Here is a 20,176-nt window from a genome sequence, read left to right on the forward strand (position 1 = left end):
CGAGTAAAAGAAGATAAATGAAAACAGAACGACTGAATTAAATAATAGGATGTTCGATATACTGTATATTTCGGTTTATTTTTAACATCTATACGATGCTTTATTTTTAACTATTTTCCTTATCAAAATAATTAAAATGAGAAGATAATTACCTTACAACTTCCTTTACCGTCGATGCTGTAATGCAGTGCATCATAAACCTGTTTGGCTGGATGAAAATTACTTGTATATATGAATGTCTTCGTTTGTTATTATTCAGTTTGCACTTTAATTTTTAAATATTTCAGATACGAAAAGGATAGCGCACAAGAACCCCAGCAGCACCCCTTCTGTTGATAAATTCAGTCATCTTGAAAGCGATTCCCTAAGGCCCGCAAATTAGATTTCCTTCATGGACTTTTTTTCATTACAATCGATGTTGCGGATGAATTTCGCGGGAAAATCGCCGTTATTTATAGATTTGTCTTATGGTATGATGAAATGGTCTCGTGATATGGTGAAATGGTATTATGACATGATAAAATGGCCTTATGATATGCATGGTGAAATGGTATTATGGTATTATGAAATGGTCTTCTGAAATGGTGAAATGGTATTATGGTATGATGAAATGGTCTAATAGTGTAATCAAATAGTCTACTGGTATGTAGACGACACCTCGTGATATAAGAACTGTTAGCTTGATATTAAAATATGTCTTTATAAGATAATTATATGACATAATAGTATGACAAAATTGTTCCATGTTGTATCGAGATGATTGTATAGTATACAAATTTATCGTTATAATATACTGTGGTGACAAAATAGTATGAACATGTTGCTTCATGTTATATAAGAATATCTTTATAGTATAAAATGTATCTTTATGATATAGCAATATCACGTAATAGTTTAGATAAATGACAAATCAGTATGAAAATGTAGCTCCGTGTTATATTTAGATGTCGTCATAGTATGAAATATTATCTGTAAAACAAAGTGAAGGAACAGAATAGTATGAATGGTAGCTAGATGTTGTATCAAAGTGTCTTTATAGTATATAAATGCATCTTAGTGATATAGCTAATTGACAGAGTATTATAGTCAAATGTCGTTATAGTATAGAACATTTTCTTCATGATATATTTTTACCCGTAATCATATGGGCATTGTTATCATAAGGCAGCTGTGGCGTTCCATAGTGCTTAGTATTTTCACTTTAACTCATGCCAATTATTGCTTAGTTTACACTAAACAAAATTTAAATAAAAAGAAATTAAAAAGCACAGAAATATAAAGTAAGTGTTTTATTTAAACATAAGTCACTATTACAAGAACATGGCATAATGTATGATGAAATGAACAATATTACAAAAAAACAACAAAATATCACAGTCTGCATGGATTTAAAATAAGGAAATCAAAACTTTCCAAATCTGTGAGGTTCACATTTAAAGCATGTTATCTATTTCTTCCTGCCTTGTTGCCTCTGCTGATAACATTAAATTGAGCCACATCACATCGTCTGGATACATTTCTGTAGTTTAGAGAAAACTACAAAAACAATGAATCTAAAAAGCTGTCTACTTGTTGCTTCCTTGTTTCCTTTGGTTTGACACATTCAAATCGGCTTGCAGCACAGTTAGTGGGTAATTCAATGTCCACTTTTTGACATTGATGCTCTTTAAATTCTGGACAGAATACGGCAACCCTACGTCTGATAAAGTTGTCTGGAACACACTTAAATGAACTAGTACTGCTTGCAAAAGTAGGTTTATCATTTCTGCAATAAGAAAATAAATCATAAGTTATTTGGTGTATTTAAATAAGCAAGCTTTTAATCTTCAATTTTGATCAGATATACAAAAGAATTGAAGAAGATGAGCATGATAGTTATCAAAGGTACCAGGATTATAATTTAGTACGCCAGACGCGCGTTTCGTCTACATAAGACTCATCAGTGACGCTCATATCAAAATATTTATAAAGCCTCTTCATTTGCCAATAAGTAAATTGGGATAAACGTTTATAAAATAACAACTAAAGTAGTAGAAACTATTTCTCGTTGTAAGCTAATGTGTTCAAGACCGTACTTTGACCACTAATGGTTGACTTTTATAAATTGTGACTTGGATGGAGAGTTGTCTCATTGGCACTCATACAACAACTTCTTATATCTATGTGAACAAGTTTGTCTTTTGGTACTACCACTACTACAATGATGATAATTGAAAATTTTGAAAAACATATGAGAACAAATCAGCTTTGTGAAACATTATTACTTACTTGCACTTCATGTAGTAAACTTTCTGTTCCCATGGACGTATAACATAGCATTTGCTCCATCTAAAGTTTTTTGTTTTTTCGTCCAACATTTGCACGTTCACGGCTGTTACATTAACATAATTGCCATCACAAACCTTTTCACATCTGCCAAGCGTTTTTCCAAGATCACCGCCATCAATTGGACATTGTCTAAAAAGGGAGGGAAATCATATAAATTTTGCTCAAAGGAAAACTTAAAGACTATATTTTTCTTAAGAATTATAATACCCAGGCCGTCCAGGTCATTTCTCAACCTGACTGTTGAAATAATACACGTAGCGATAAAATGTTGTAACTTTATCTATACATTTTTGGTTTTCAATATATTGTTTGTGCACTCTCAATGAAATTAAAGCAAGGTGATCGATTCGGACGGATGAAATTGATAAATACATTCCATTGATGATTTGTTAAATCTTAAGAAAGTTGGTTATCCTTTTTTAAGAATTTGGAACATTCAGATAGCAACACATAACACACGACCTCATTACACCATATTTATCCCTTCAATAATGGCAGATGTCATTATAATTACTTGTAGGTATTAATAAATACCTACTCATATTCAAGGGGAAGTTCTGGAGAGTATATTTTACAAGAATCCTCAACGAAGGATAGAAGATCTCTGTCAGCTTGAAGTGCGCTTTCTATATGATTACTGAAAATAGACACAAATGAAAATTAAATGCATACGATGCGATTAATAAAATAAAAGGTTGAGCAAATTCTTTATTACAAACAATTAGACAATAAACCTCATCGAAATTGATGTAAAAATCTAATATTCGTATAGTCATATAAATTAGAAAGCGACTGTTGCTACATAAATTTACTGTGCTAACTCATTATATCTTGTAAAAATCATTCAAGGGCAATTTTCAAATTTTGACTTAAGGACGATGCATAATACTTGTCAGAAAACCTAGAACATTTCTGATTCAAGAATGTACCTACTGGTTATATGGGATTGTATAGTCATCATTACATCCAGGACTATTTCCAAATTCCCCATCACATATTCTGACCTTATCAGGCCAATGCATTTCTGGGGGATCCATACACTTGTAAGCTCCAGTGACTCCTAGTACCGCAAACCAAACAATAAACATAGTCATCTAGATAAAAGAAAAGTTTACAACTGTTATAACACGATTTAATAAATATTTGTAAATAAAATGTCTCGATATATAAAAAGAACTAATGTTAAATATTACAGTTCTATACTTTACTTTTATATTATCAATCATCTAAAAATGATTTTTATATAAAATGTGTAAACTTATAATATAATAGTTTATCTTACCTCCTATACATTTCTAGGAATATGATTGGTTAAAAGCGTCCTCGTGGAAACCGTTTATATTCAATATTAGATTAGATTGGAGGCGGGGCTTATTTCATACACGGTTAGTAGTGGAGTTACGTCCCTTTATATTCCATATAAGTTAATAAGGAGGCGGGGCGTATGTCATACACGGCTAGTAGTGGTGTTTCGTCCCTTTCGAAAAACAAAACAGTACTGAGAAAAAAGTCTGAAAGGTTTCAACAGACGAAGAAAGTGATGATAAAGTGAAATAAATTCATAAAACACATTTAAATCTAAGAAGTTGTCATTGTTGGCATCTGTTTTTGTAGGATCAAAGGAAGTAGTTTCTTAATCATGTTAATGCTAAATGTATTGAAGACTTGCTCATTTTGATAGGTCACTAGTCTAAATTGTATACGTTAAGATAGTCAGTAAGATAAATTTGTTACATAGTGTTCTAATGACGTAATACGGTATATAAGGGGTCAGTAAATTCCATATGAGGATTTGAGCTTCGCTCTCACCCCATATATACCGTATCCGGTCACTAGCACTCTATGTAACTAATAGTATGCAGCTTTACTCAACTAAAATATCATTAATTAAAGAATACTTCTCTTACCGTCTTAATATCTGTCGAACAACTGTACTTTCTAAATACTAAAAAATTCGTTTCTTTTATGTATTCTAGTACCATGAGGAAAACGATTTTAAAGCCAATCACAGCTCGTTATGACACTATTACGTCAAATAGTCAAAACCATAATTAGCCACTTTAGTAGAAAACAAAAGATTAGTTTGCAATTCGAATGTTGTCAAAACATTTATATGATAATCATTGTTGTGACGTAACTTTTATTTAGTTAACATAGCCTTCAGACTTTTAAGTAATACATCAGTTTATAACGTACAAATAACAGGACGAATCAAAAAACGATGTTACAAAACCGTAGTAGTTAATTTCCTCATTTATGCATATAAATATCTGTATTTTTTAGTTTAGAAATCAGATTTAATTTTGGCTCGGAACAAGAAATAATAATGGTAAGATGTAATCTAAATTAATTCAAAAAGATATACTTATAATTGGATGAAAATGTTTGAACACCTCCAAAGATATTCTAAGTTTTAAATTAATGTTTACTGTAAAAGCAGTTATGAAAAAGAAACAGAATAATCTATTTGGATAAACAATTCTTTGCCTGGGAAATATTCTGTATACATTTCTCTATTCTGAATTTATTTATATATCAAAGTCTACAAATGGTTAATATTACAGGAACTACTTATATTTATGTAACTTTTGTTAGCACCTTATAAAATATGAAAAAAAAATTCTACCTTTTGAAAAGGATCGTAGTGAAATTAAAAACATTTTTTTTTTATATGAACAAAAATTTTTGTAAAGTAAATGTTTCGGAAATATTTCTTCATTTTAAAGAAATCTTTGTATCAAAGTCTACGAATGTTTTCAATATTCATCATCAACTTTTTATACTTGAAACATATATGCATGTATATGACCTCCAATGGCTTACTTTTATAAATTTTGACTTTTAACCAAAATTTATATTGATAAAATAGATATATAAGAGACAATTATTTAGAAAAATATGTATTTATTTTCTATCAGGTTCCACTTCAACTTTATATTGCTGTCATAGCTGTAACGCTTGCCATTGCTCTCCCTAATCCGAAGCGTAATAAATGGCAGCTCTGTCAGAAATACGACTTGTTGTATAGACAATGTCTACCACCACAGGAATGGATATGTGATAAGAGTAAGGTTCCAGAAACCTACATTAGATATAACATGTAAGTACTCTTATCATACAAAATCTTATTAATAAGTCAACTCATCATAGATGTTATGATTATACAATAATTAAAAATAAAATGGCAGCACTTCTGAGAAAATATATGAGATTCTCGAGGTAATCGTTCAGGTTTATCCAAAGTCCATTAAAACGTTGGTGATATGTTACAGCATAAAAGGTTAAAAAGTAAAGATTAAAGATCAGAATTCCCACACACGCTTCACTTAAGAAAAAAACAAATACAAATTTAAAAAAAAAACAATGGCTATCTCTGATATTTCATAATTTTGTATATTGAACAGCCTTGAAATTAAAGATGTGATTGACTATTTGATGAGATATAAATAAAACTCTCTCTTACAGACGTCAAGCAATGAAAGACTCAGACGGAAGTTTTGTGAATTACTTAAAACACAGCCAAGAATGCGATGGTGTCTCAAAACACGTATTCTCTAAACAAAATGCAGTAGATGATAACAGAGGAACTGGGTAAATATATTTTACAAATAGAAAATTTCAATTAAGAACTGACGACTTTATAATGTTGTCTTCAGAAATGTCTTTAGACGGAATGGTCAGAGTGCATGTTTTTTTTTTTTTTTTATTTTTTTATTCTAAACACATAGCACCTAAAAGAGTTGTGTTTTGAAAGTTGAACTCTTGTTAAATTTGGAGCTGGTACGTATCTTTCACATTAACACATTTCAATGTTTGCTATCTGGTTAGTTCTTTTGTATGAAATAAATGCTCACAATCCCAAAAAAAAGAGCTCAGATTTGGTCTAAAATGAATAATTAAACAATCAATACTTAGTTATGTTAAAGAAAAAAGTTATGAATAGTTATGACCAATAATGAACATATATAACCAGGAATGACTTTAAATTTGACATGAAAGTATGACATTATAAGTTCATTGATATGAGTTTATACTTTATAGTTTATGTTTGTTTTTCTACCTTGCTTTATGTTGATTTAGATCAAAGCAAATGAAAGGCGTATATCGTAAGACACTTTACTCTGACCAACTAATGTGTTTCTTCTAATCAATCCACTTTATATTTTCTTTTCTATAATCTTTTTCTTAAATTCTTATTATTTTAATCTATTTTGAAAAAAACCATAATCACTCAGTTCGACTTTTTGCGGTACTACTAGTAACATTTCACAGTAATTTAAACTTTACCACCTGCTAATATGTCTTACAATATTCTTCTGTTTCGGGATAAAAACTAAATTAGAATAAAGTCACATTGTCACATAATGGTTTAGATAAATATTTCCATGTTTTTATTTTAGAATGACGAAAATGGCAAAGATCCATAAATTTCCTATGTGCAGAGAAGTGCGCACACCTGTGACCTATATTTATAGATCCGTCAACCAAATAATAACTGGTAAAAAACTGGGCGATGAAATTTGTGAAGTTGTTTTAAGCGAACAAGGAGTCCAAACTATTAATAAAGTGGAATGTATAGGGTGAGTCAAACATATCATTTAAAATAGAAGAAAAGTTTGCCCTGTTTAGAATTTGGTTGACATCTTTCTGAAATATAAGTAACACTTCATCTTATTCATGTTTTAATAGTGAACGAGTGAATACAGAAAATGAGAGAAAAAAACGCTAAATATTTCTGAATTAAATTGCAACCAATCCAAGAAAAAAAGACATGCTACTGTAGTTAGGCCAGATAGAAATATAGGCCAAACGTAACTATGTACGAGTAACTGATTCTCATGATTCATATTTTGGAAATCCCCTAGAATGTAATGTGTTTGTTGGTCCAGTTAATGAGTTTCTTATTTTCTTATTCTAAACATACATATTTGCGCATGTTAAACTGCGATGGCCCAAAAATAGTGTGCCAGATTCATGTTAGTCTGTATCAACCATATTCCTGGTTTTTTGTCTATTATACTTTATTAATAGGAGACGGATGAAAATTATTGTCTATTACTTTCGACAATTCCCGATATCTTTTTTAACGAATAATTAGAGATCCCTCTATTCCCATACTTACCAATCTTGTCCCTTATAGCTAGTAATCAGTCTGCGTTTTTTTTTTTTTCTAATCTACATGTATTGTTTTGGCCCATCGTAAATGTATGATGCACATTAAGGTATGGGTGGGGTTTACAGGATAGATGATAAAGGGCCACAAATGCAGAAAATCAGGGAAAAAGAAGAGAAAAATAGTCCAAAAAATAAGGAATAGATAATAATGAGGAAACACAATTGAATAGGGGTGGGGAATTATCAAAAAAATAAAACTACGGAAATGAAAGTCTCCCATTCAGACATTAACACATGTCTAGCGTTGAATTTCATTATATACCTTGGGTTATTTGTATCATTTGGTATTTATATCATTGGGGTGTAGCCTGCATCTCATTGGACGCATTCCTAGCAAAATAGTATCATGTTTAATCTGACCTTATTTTGTTAATTTAATTATTTGTCACTTTTAAATTTACAGCCATAAGAAAACAACAAAATGCAAATTTCATTATGCACCACAAAAGGATTATTACTGCCGACCAACCAATTACGTCACCAGAACGATGGCAGTGATATGCCCCAGTGACAATGGAAGAATAACACTCCATGCCGAGAAGATCCCAACAGCATGTAGTTGTGTAAAGGTTGGATGTGACGATACATTCCCCCTCAAACAAATACTATAAAATGAAAAAAAACAGTATTGAGTCACTTACAAGGGCATGTGCAATATATTTCATCCTCATCATTTATGTGTATTGTTTTAACTTTTATGTCTTTTTACAAACAACAAAGGAAATATTGAATAAAATGTATATTTAAAATTTGTATTACTTGTGCTTCTGTATTAACGTTTACGGGTACCACGTATGGAGCACGAGCTGTGTAGCAGTTTCTGCTTACCCTTCCGGAGCACATGAGATCATCCCCAGTTTTTGGTGGGGTTTGTGTTGTTTTTTCTTTAGTTTTCTATGTTGTGTCATGTGTACTATTGTTCGTCTATTTGTCTTTTTATTTTAAGCCATGGTGTTGTCAGTTTATTTTCGATTGATGAGTTTGACTGTCCCTCTGGTATCTTTCGTCCCTCTTTTTTAGTAATCAAATGTACCAAGATTATAACTTAATACGCCAGACGCGCGTTTCGTCTACATATGACTCATCAGTGATGCTCAGATCAAAATAGTAATAAAGCCAAACAAGTACAAAGTTGAAGAGCATTGAGAACCCGAAATTCCAAAAAGTTGTGCCATCCTCGGTTGTGCTATCCTCCGTTTTTATTAGGATTTGTGATGCTTACCCTCTTTGGTTCGTCTTTTCGTGGTTTTTCTATCTTTTTGCCATGATAATTTCTGTCCTTGTTCTGAATCAGGCCGTTCTATTATATGAGGTGGCTCAGCTGGAAGTGTAAAGAACAGTTCTATCACAAATCATTCCGACAGTTTTATAGGGTTTACAAAGGGCTGATATGAGATAATTTGATATGCACTTCTCTATGGTACAAAGACAGGGTTTAGATTTATGTGCAAATTGTTGATTTTTCAACTAACAAATCAATGATGATTATTATTATGTAAATGTAATCGGAGTACTTTATTTGGTAAAATATACCGTAGGTAAAAGAAACATGCCCCTTCCCGTGTTAAACTTCTAAGCGATTCTTGTTGAGAAGATAACAACATGTGTTTGTGTAATTGCAATGCATAAATTTAATTAATGGCACAAAATGGCTGAAATAGCGGACGAAATGTTTCTGCATATATAATTTTAAAATATTTCTTTAGCGAAGCAAATTTATTTACCTTATTTACTTTTTTACAAAGTTTTGATCTCAATCTATGACCACGCCTATTTTATGCTCATAATTACGTCTTATGAAGAAATGTGTGTAAAAAAATCTCACAAATGTTTGTTTGGTACACAAATGTGCTTTCATTTTCTGACTGGAATTACAAGGGATATGTGTCATTTATTTTTCTATCTGTTCAAAGTCATTTTGCAATGTATCATTATCTCTTTCAATATTTTAGTTTCATTAGCAAATGTGTACGCATCTTAATTAACATATTCTGGTAGATTATTAATATAAATTACAAATAAAGGACAATGCAACATACATAGAAACAAACTATAAGATAACAACTGCCATGTTCTTGACTTAGTACAGGTCAGTTTAAGAATTAGCATGGTGGTTTGAACCTGGTTTTGTGGCTAGCCAAACCTCGCGCTTTATGTCAATGTTAAATACACCGCTAAATTAACAACATTGCATGACAGCATTACAGTACAAATAAATAAAGAATACTCAGGACAGAGAAATACATAAATGAATAGTATAATAGTACATTTCGACATGGTAACCACAGAATAACAAGGAATACCTAAAATGATTTCGGAGAACACAAAACAGCAAAATAAATTTACAAACTGTGCGTCACACGATTGTATCAACGCCACAAAATGTGTAAATTTCTAAACAAAATTGGATGTAAATCGAGATTAGGTTTGTAATTATGTTATTTACAATTACAAGAATATCAATATAGGATTGTGTTAATAATAGTGCAATTAATTGTAGTGTCGAACCAAAATATTTTATAGATTCTTGTACAACACAGTTTGACCTCCACAGCCATGTTTCAGATTTGTCCTATTGTATTTCACTCTCTCATAAACCTTCAATGAAGTTTGAAACATCAATTGATAAAAGATCACTGAATTTGATTGGGTATACAATTTGTTCTATTGATGATTTATTAAATCTGAGACACGCTTTTGACGGTAAAGCTATGTTGTACAAGAATCTATAAAATATTTTGGGATGCTATGAATAACAAAGAAGCTAAATTCATTCAGGTGTTGACATCACAATATAGCAACTAATTACATAGCAATTAATTATGTGATAGTTATTTCATAATGAAATTATCACAATTTGAAAGATTAATCTTTCTTCTTTTTAAGGGTCCTTATTTATAAAATTCAAAGAAGAATGGAATGAATTACATCAGTTTAAAGTTGTCTGACTAGGATTGAAAAAATCTTTGTATTTACGGTACTTTATAAAAGGCTTTCATTTAGACTGTGTAAATATAGTTGATCAGGTATCCTTCATCTTATTTAGCGTTTTCTGTCCATTTGTCTATACTCTAATATTTCTACATTTGAAAATTCCTGTACCAGGTCAGGTTGGTTTTCCATTCGTTTGATGAGTTTTATCATTTGATTTTGCCATTTTATTTTGAACTTTCCGTTTTGAATTTTCCTCGGAGTTTAGTATTTTTGTGATTTTACTTTTTTCTTTCTAAGAGGTTTTAATTCAGTTTATCTGGTATCCCTCATCTTATTTTCTCAGCGATTGAACAGCTTATTCTTTTTTCTAATCAAATCGCTTGTTTTCATTTATTTGTGATTAGTTTTTATTGGTACGTATCTGAAGTCAACATCATACAGAACTGTAAAAAAAATAGTTCCATCTTTTTGGCGTTTAGTAATGAGTGCCAAATTGTGTTGCTTTATTCTTGATAAATATATTTATGATATAGACAGCACCTGTCCTAAGTCATAAATTTGATGAACAGTAGTTTTCGTCTGTTTATGTAGTTCATACGTGTTTCTCGTTCCTCAGTTTTATATAGATTAGATCGTCGGTTTTCCCGTTTGAATGGTTTTGCACTGTCTAGTTATTTTTGGGGCCTTTTATAGCTTGATGTTCGGGGTGAGCCAAGGCTCCGTGTTGAAGGCCGTACCTTGACCTATAAAGGTTTACTTTCATAAATTCTTACTTGGATGGAGAGTTGTCTCATTGGCACTCATACACATCTTACTATATCTATCCTCTCTTTGATTGGCCTTTATGGTCAGTATTTTTGTTATAATTTTCTATTTTAGGTATGTATTTATGTTTCGCATCGCGAAAAAAGTTGTTTTGATACTGTTCACATGATGATAATTTATTTCCTGTTTTATTTCACTCATTTCAGTTGTACCAAATATGATTAAATAGTTTACCGTTATTACACTTTCATGTACTTCTTCTTTATCTGTGGTTGCTGTTTTCTTTCTAATGCCATTCTCTTTCGCTTGTTTTGTCTATTGCTTTTTGTGCTGTACTTGCAATAATGTTTGAAACTTCATCGTTTGACATCCACCTTACCCTATCATTACAGCTGTATTTTGTTACTTCTTCGTTGAAAATTACTTAAACTCTGGGCTCGTAACATTATGTATCTATTGATTTTTAATGTTGCTGATTCTTTGTTAATATAGTTCCCTTCACTTTTACGTAATGTTCATATCATTAACTATGTGTTGCTTTCTGATTTGTATACAATGGGCGCACAATCACATTGTGTCAGCATTGCTTAAAATTTCATATTCTGCTTTTGTTGTATTAAAACACTTGATGTAAAAATGGTATTTGCATCTCTAGCATTTCAAAACTGTGGCTTCTCGTATTTACATGAAGAGGTTGATTGATTTTCACTAGACATTGTTTTGAAGGTATTTTTTGTTACAACAAGGCTTTCCTATCACTCCATTATGCCTCTAGTTTAACTTTTCTTTCATTATGTCGTCCCTACTTTACTATACTCGTTCAATTTATATGAAGATGTGTGACAGCACTTCTTCATGTCTACATTTATCGCTAAATATATTTGTAGATTCCTAGAATTCACAAAAAAAATACTCGCAATTTCGATTTCTCTTTAGATGGATTATACATCTTCTCTGTATACATAACTTTCTACCTATATTTCTAGTTGCTAGGGCTTCCCTAAAATTTGCTCGGTAGAGAAATCGGACTTCCTATCAATTCGCAGCGGTAGGTCGGACGACACACTGAACAACAGGTGTATATTTATTTTGATACAGAATTACGAAATTGTAATGATTGTTTTCGCTGTGACGTAGATATGTTTGATAGAAAAGACCAAGTATTATAGTACGGTGACCAAGTAAGGAAAAGTCGCTTATTAAAGGAGTTTACTCGTCATTTGGACTATACGGCTAGAAAGCACAGTATTGGTAGTTCAAAGGTTATACTTCACATTTTGACTTGTCGTCAAAAAAATCGTACGGTGCAATTTTTGTAAAATGGGCTTTAAAGTTTGTTCCCTTACTTTAAAGGAAACAATTACTTTCAAAAGATTTTAGACCTACATTCTAAAAGAACATTCGTGATATGCTTTTTGTTATTATATACATTGTCATAAAACCTGATTTTAACAATTTCAAACAAGGTTTAGCATAAATTAATCCGTTATTGAAGAGTTTTTGTAAAATTTTAACACTACGAATATTTTGCATTTAATAGAGTACGTTTCAATTCATTTTCTTCATTTATTTTTATGCAAAATGTAAAATAATCAACATTCATATAATATTTCAAACTTTTATTAAACAACAATTTCAAAATCATTTATCTCAGAAGCATTATTTCGACTTGTGCATTGAAACAAAATATACACTACAAAATGAAGATACAGGTTTTCCTCTAGAAATTCGATTTGTACAAAAATATTGAACCGGACCGATACTATTATTGTAATCTATAAATGATATTTCGTATCACGTATTTTTCATTGCATAAATTTGTTCAACTCGATCTTTTTTGTTAGTTCATGGTCCCATTTCGTGTTGGTTATCGAGTCTTTTTATGTATTTTAAAAAGATTTCTTATTTTCGTATGCTTATTTGATATGTTTTTTTTTTCTTTTTGATACATTTTAAAAATTAAGAACCAAATCTGAATTTGGAAATGTATTTATCTGGAAAATGATTGAATTATGAAGTCCTTTACGATTAGGTCCTAGCAGTTAAAAAGGCAACACCTGTGTTTTAATTTTGAAAATTGTATCGTCTGCCAGAGAAGAAGTACTGATTCACTTCCTTTACTGTAAAGAGTAAAAATTACTTCTTAAGTACTGTTGAAAGACTTAATGATGGAATCTACCAGCAATGTGTCGAAGAGTAGGGGTCGTTTGTTGGAATTCCTGATTTGGTGAACCAATTTGAGAGAAGGTATGGCATTGGTTCAATGTATTGAAGATAACAGAAAAGTAAAACATTTTGTGACATGGCAGCTGATTATTATAAAAATATGTCCCAATGATTTTCTCTAGCACACACAGTAGCAGACATTCTTTTACCGCTACGACATGAAAAACTCAATAAAGTTGTCTGCTGAAAAAGAAAGCCCCACAAAGACTACAGCTTCCACCAAAGTGTATCAGATTATTGAAGGGAGAAGGATTCCTGACTGGAAGAAGTTTCTTTCTGTCGAAGAAAACCTCTCCCAAATTTCTTTGGTAGTTTTTCCTCTTCAAAACTATGACAAATCCCCTATGATTCCACCTTATTGTGAGCTTTACTTAGCTGTAACGTTTGTAAATCCTAAATTATCGAAGTTATTTCAGACAATAGTGTTAATGATTGTCGTAACTTGGTAAGCACTCAACAAGGGCCAATATTCGTATAATAGTTAATGTCTTATACCTTGACATGAAGTTAACAGAATAGAAACAGGAAAGAGCGACAGAATAATCATACTAACCTCTGATACGGGTGTGATTGTTCTGTGTGTTCACTACTACAAACAGATGACACATGCATGCGAATTGAAGGTGCAGATTGGGAACATAAGCAGTGTAAGGAATAGTTAAAGATTTTTACCAATTCACCAACGATGTGCTTGCTTTTTCCCCAACACTTTATAACTTGCTGCCTTCTGCTGTACACACTCTTACCGGATATCAACTTCGTCTCTGTTTGGAGTAGTGAGAAAATAGTATACGTCAAGTCTTTGAAGGACACGCACGACTGTTGTAGTTACGGAGCTTTGGGAGTACTGACGAAGATGAAGCCCTTGTTTGTGCAAGAATTTAGTTTCGAAGATGCATGATCTGAAGAATGTCTTTAAATCATTCCAACATGATATGAATTAAATGCGCGCCAAGCTTGCCAACACATTGCTAAACCCCCTGTTCCGTCATCTTTAGAATACGGTAGGCGAAAATTAATTAATTCTGTTATTTCACACCGTTTATTTTGAAGGGCATATTTCAGCAGAATGCTTGCAGGATCTTGTGTGTTCATGTTAGTGAAAATCTCCATGTGAAAAGTGTTTGTTCACAACAAAAAACGTACATGTACGGAGCTTTGTTCCTGTCAAGGGTCAGAATTATGTAAAAATTCCTTGACAGATGAATCAGAAGATATTCTTGGAAGAAATCTGTTTTGTGGATCATTTTAATTGGATTTTTTTCATTGTATTAACTGTTTTCGAGGTAATAAGTGGTTTTTGGTTGCAATGAATTACATACATGAGCCTTTTGTAAAATAAAGTTCGGGATAGAAGGCTTTAATCAAAAACAACATGTATCATATATTGCTAAGATTGAATGTCACCCGGCAAGGTAACTACTGTAACTTTAACGGAATTTGTATGGATCTTGTATAATAGAGGGGGCTCATAGAACAAGTGTTTGAAAATTTTCAGAAATAATCGATTACGAAGAAATAAGATCCTTTTTTTTTTACATTTTAGAGATAATTCATTGTCAATTGATTTGAAATTTAATACAAAATGCTGCAGATATCTTTCAATTTTGAAAATATAAAAAGAAAAAAAGAAAACGGTATGTTGATCTTTGACCTTAATTTATGCAAAACTGTTACCACATTTCTTTTTGACGACATCGATATTCCAAAAGTATTCATTTTTTCGAATCCAAATATATATAATATAGCCATATAGTAATAGTATGTTTGACGATTAAAATTTTAAAAATATTGGGTCTGGTCACCGTACTATTACTAGACATACAATTACTACATATAAATATGTCACATAGTTAACCTTGGTTATTTTTTTATTTTTGGAACAAAGGTAGAACTGTGTTGTGACAATGTGTTACATTATAAAAAACGATTAATGTTAGACCGTAAAGCGAAAGGTACTAAATTTGTTTACGGTGATGAATTATTCATTTATACAATAACAAATTTGAAATGTACGTCAAATAATACATGAAAAAATGATGTTTCAGCAAAGAGTGAAGAGTAAAGATTGTAGTCCAAGATGTTAAATGAGATATTAAATATATAAGCTTAGTCTTGTAAAATGCCCGAAAAGTGTTCACGCTAGAATGAATACCTTTCTGTTCAAATTCGTGTATTATATATGTACCATGTTAGCATGCACTCATGGTGATTTTCTTTTGCAAAAATAATTTATTATAACGCATCACCTAATAGTACGGAAGCGTATTAGCGCCACACATTTTTTTTTATTATTTTTATGCCCCACCTACGATAGTAGAGGGGCATTATGTTTTCTGGTCTGTGCCTCCGTTCGTCCGTCCGTCCGTCCGTCCGTCCATCCGTCTGTCTGTGCCTCCGTTCGTCCGTCCGCTTCAGGTTAAAGTTTTTGGTCAAGGTAGTTTTTGAAGAAGTTGAAGTCCAATCAACTTGAAACTTAGTACACTTGTTCCCCATGATATGATCTTTCTAATTTTAATGCCAAATTATAGTTTTGACCCCAATTTCATGGTCCACTGAACATAGAAAATGATAGTGCGAAGTTACGGTTAAAGTTTTTGGTCAAGGTAGTTTTTGATGAAGTTAAAGTTACATCAACTTGAAACTTAGTACACATGTTCCCTATGATATGATCTTTCTAATTTTAATTCCAAATTAAAGTTTTGACCCCAATTTCACGGTCCACTGAACATAGAAAATGATAGTGCGAGTGGGGCATTCGTGTACTATGGACACATTCTTGTTCTTCCTATGTTTGCGTTAAAACGCAAACCTTTGCGTTATAACGCAATACAACGCGAACCTTTGCGATATAACGCAAATATCTTGATTTCAATTATTCATTAAGTTTTGTATATATGTCCGTCTGTCATTCATTTCGGATGTGATTTACTAGTAGATAAGAAAAGAAACATACATACAAGGCCAAATCATTATAATAAATATGCATAGGAATAATGGAATAATTGAAGTGCAATTATACATAAATTAAGACTGATTTGTGCATCAGAAAAGTATATAATTTAACAAGAAAATAGATATAGTTTAGTATATAGTCATATTAAAATTGAAAGATCAAAAATAATGTCATACAATTGTGAAACCAACCTCCAAGTCAAATAGACAAAATGATCTTTCTACTTTAAAATGAATTATTAATAAGGAAACATTTTTTTTAAATCTCAGAATATGATCAAGATTCTTTGATAGAGAGTCATTGAATTTTCATTTCAATATAATGAAGTATTTTTAAGATGCTTGGGTAGCGATTTGAATAGAGAGAACATAATTTTATTAATAAAACATCTTCATTCTATACATTTATTGTCAAAGGGTAGCTTGTTTGAATCTAACCTACTTTACACAGTTCTCAAACGAGAGCTTACTTTGGAAGTATATTTATATTCGGTTATAGCTATATTACCAGGGTTGATTTTTTTCTTAGGTATAACCTCAATTTACTCAATTTTCTTTGTAATATATATACTAGTAGAAACATGGATATATTTTTTGGGGACCTTTATAGTTTGTTGTTCAGTGTGAGCCAATGCTCCGTGTTGAAGACCGTAATTCGGCCTATGATGGTTTACTTTTACGAATAGTGACATTTGTCTAGATTGGCAAACTGTAAATAGAAAGCAAATAAATTATTTTTTTTCAAATGAATATAGCTCCTATTAAGAATTTTAACAATTACATGTATTAAAGAAACATCACATTTAAATAATGTATATGTACTGTCACTAATTAATAAGTAGTTATTCAGATTAGAACACAGATTTGTTTATTTTGTGTTAAAATAAGCTTAAAAAATCATATTGCCCAGTAATGCCCACTATTACCCATTTCTGGGAGTATTGCCCAGCCCGGGAAAACCCGGGGAATTCCCGGGTGGGTAATACTTTGCCAACCCTGATATACATTCGTCAGCGTTAATGTGAGAGAAAAAAAGTAGAAATTATATCAGAGCTTCTTATTTTTATATTTTTTAAAAGTTTCCATAGTAGTTTTTTTTTTTTTAATCTTGAATGTGTTTTTACAGCACTTGCATATCTCATTAAAAAGTCTGATTACAAAAATAAATATTAATTATAAAAGACTACGACATTACTTTTTAAAACATTTTATTATTAAATATTGGTACCAACAAATAATTAAACAAAAATCTTTAACACATATTAAATAATCACAGATAACTTAAAGTCACATTGGTGTGTCTAGTAAAACGATTTTTCGTCGTCGATGTTACCAACCAAAAGAAGCAAACAGATTGTCTAATTTTGATTGTTGTGAAACCTTTTTCTGTCGACATTGGAACTTGCTGGCAGCACAGTGTTGTGGTAGGTCAATATCCATTTTTCTACATTGTGGTACAATATTTGGACAATACACAGCTATTTTACGTCTGATGAGATCTTCTGGTACACACTGGAACGAGTTATCCATTCCATCAACCAGTGGATATTTGGTTCTAAAATTGAATATAAATAGAATAATTGTCTGGAAGTGAATAATGTATATGTACGCATTAATGCCAAGAACTTTGATTTCTTGAAATAGAGAATTATATAAATTAGTTATTTATATTAAAATCAAGATGTATTTAAAATTTGCAAAAGCGCATTCTACACTATTCATTTTTAAATTTTCATTAGCGAACATATTAAATTTGAAATATTGGACATTTTAGCAAATCAATTTTGATTTACATTATATTTATACCTTTGCCTGCCATGTATATATATTTCGTTGTATTAAACTTATTTGCTGTAATAATTGGTATTTCCTTTTTCATATTTTGTTGTAAAAACTAAATTAAATTGAAAATGGAAATGGAGATAAAGAGCAAAGCCGAAGGCCACCAATTGGTCTTAAATACAGCAAAAAAATCCCGCACCCGGAGGAGTGCTTCCACTAGCCCTTAACAAAAATGTGTCATTCATAGAACACTTACCCGCATTGCATATAATAAACAATTTGCTGCCATGGTCTCATAACATTACACATTGTTGTCCTTCCTGGTTCGTACTCATACCAAACTGTTGTCAGGTTAGTGTAAGAGCTGGGACATATACTGCCACATTCTACAATCTGTGGTCCGCTGGGATTTCCAATATCAAGGGGGCAAATACTATATAAGACAAGAATTTATCAATTTCTCATTCATATATGACCTGCATTGATGTAGCATTGCTTACAAGGGTTCTACAGTTATCTAGTATTTCATTGTTGTTTTCTGACTGAAAATATTTTTGTGAATATTTATATTTATTTTTTTGACGCTATCAATCAAATATTTTTTTTCAAGAATAAACAACTTAGAATGTGCGGAAAATCCTGATTCAGAATATTTGTATGCCATTTGATTTACCGCAATTTTTTTTTTTCTTTTTTTTTTGACGAATTGGGGCTCAGAAATTGTTTTTAGGAAAAAAACATTTCCCCCTCCCTTTTCCTTGAAGTTTAAAGTTGGTTCCCAAATGGGTTATGGTGAAAATTATTGTTTGTCTTTGATATTTGAAAAAAATCTGATGGTATGCAAAATTGAATAAGAATGTACTTACTGTGGGTCATCATAAGGAACAGCTGGTTGGTATATTTTACTGGCGTCTTGTAAATACATTTGGATTTCTGGATCATCTATTATAGCCTGTTCTATAGCAATACTGAATAGAGAGAAAAGGGGCATTTAATCACTGTGCTATTTAACAAATAAGACAATATTCCGATATATATATATATAAAAAAAATGTTTTGTTTCGTTCAATAATTGTGCTTATGTGTTTGAAGTGTAAAATTCACATTAGCATAACATATTCGTTCTGAATATGCATCAAATATTTGACACTTGACATTAAGCAAACAAACAATCAAAATATCACGTAATATAATCCACATGCGTAAGTCGGGCAAGAGCAGGCAGGTCAAATTAATCGTTGACCAATAGATGGCATTATATTGTTCAATTTATTCAAGCTATAATTAATACAGTAAGGTGGAGGTTGATCTCGGATAGAAACTGGTAAATAAAATTGCAGCCGTTTCTTAATAATAGCGTAATTCGAATAAACAATGTCCAACTGTAACCAGTTACAGAGATTTTGCTAGAATTTTGAATTCATACATTTTACAATATAAACAACTAATTAAAAATGTATACTTACTGATTATATTCTAATGGATCATGACATATCTTTCCCATGTCCGGCCATCTGTTTTCTATTGGGTCAACAACACATTTTTTTCCAAATATTCCAAACACACATGGCAATACAACAAGGAAAAATAGACTTTGCCTCATCTACAAACAATGAATACATTATTTACAAAACGTTGGTTTTACGGCAATCTGAAGTCGCAGGTTTGAAATAGAAATAAAAAGAAAAAAAAACCGCTTATTTTGCTTAAAGATATTTTGCAATATTTGATATCAATTGAATAATATATAGCATCACTAGCAAAAGCGTTAAAGTAAAACGTTTAAATCTTATTTTTGAAACTCTTTATAATGTTTGCCCTATGCTGAAAATGAAGTAGAATAGAATAGTATACCTTATTTCTTGTGTCTCTTCTACGTTCTGCTAACCACCAGTAACTTGTGTCTATATATACACAAATCTAAGCGACAAGGATATATACAGACTGACCAATCGCTGACCAGTATGTTATAGTTTGACCTAAGGACCTACGTCAGTATGGCCATTGTCCA

The 20,176-nt window shown here is 31.4% G+C and overlaps 2 protein-coding genes and 1 long non-coding RNA gene across 3 annotated transcripts; 1 reads left to right on the forward strand and 2 right to left on the reverse strand.

Annotated features, from left to right (window-relative positions):
* Positions 1-1,286: 1,286 nt before the first annotated feature.
* LOC143049272 (uncharacterized) lies at positions 1,287-3,411 on the reverse strand. Its single transcript, XM_076222967.1, has 4 exons — positions 3,262-3,411; positions 2,867-2,965; positions 2,269-2,457; positions 1,287-1,765 (listed from the first exon to the last, which is right to left on the reverse strand). The coding sequence occupies exons 1-4, from the start codon at positions 3,363-3,365 to the stop codon at positions 1,537-1,539; spliced, it is 621 nt and encodes a 206-aa protein (XP_076079082.1). The 5' UTR covers positions 3,366-3,411; the 3' UTR covers positions 1,287-1,536.
* A 1,854-nt stretch (positions 3,412-5,265) lies between these two features.
* On the forward strand, positions 5,266-8,203 carry LOC143049275 (uncharacterized). Its single transcript, XR_012970156.1, has 4 exons — positions 5,266-5,428; positions 5,794-5,919; positions 6,729-6,908; positions 7,907-8,203. It is a non-coding gene; the product is annotated as an uncharacterized LOC143049275 (long non-coding RNA).
* A 9,371-nt stretch (positions 8,204-17,574) lies between these two features.
* Positions 17,575-20,132, reverse strand: LOC143048058 (uncharacterized). The gene is made up of 5 exons (XM_076221492.1): positions 20,020-20,132; positions 19,632-19,768; positions 19,032-19,133; positions 18,422-18,598; positions 17,575-17,938 (listed from the first exon to the last, which is right to left on the reverse strand). Exons 2-5 carry the CDS (start codon positions 19,766-19,768, stop codon positions 17,713-17,715), a joined length of 642 nt encoding a protein of 213 aa, XP_076077607.1. The 5' UTR covers positions 20,020-20,132; the 3' UTR covers positions 17,575-17,712.
* Positions 20,133-20,176: the final 44 nt, after the last annotated feature.

Source organism: Mytilus galloprovincialis, chromosome 10, assembly GCF_965363235.1.
Source record: "Mytilus galloprovincialis chromosome 10, xbMytGall1.hap1.1, whole genome shotgun sequence".
NCBI lineage: Eukaryota > Metazoa > Mollusca > Bivalvia > Mytilida > Mytilidae > Mytilus > Mytilus galloprovincialis.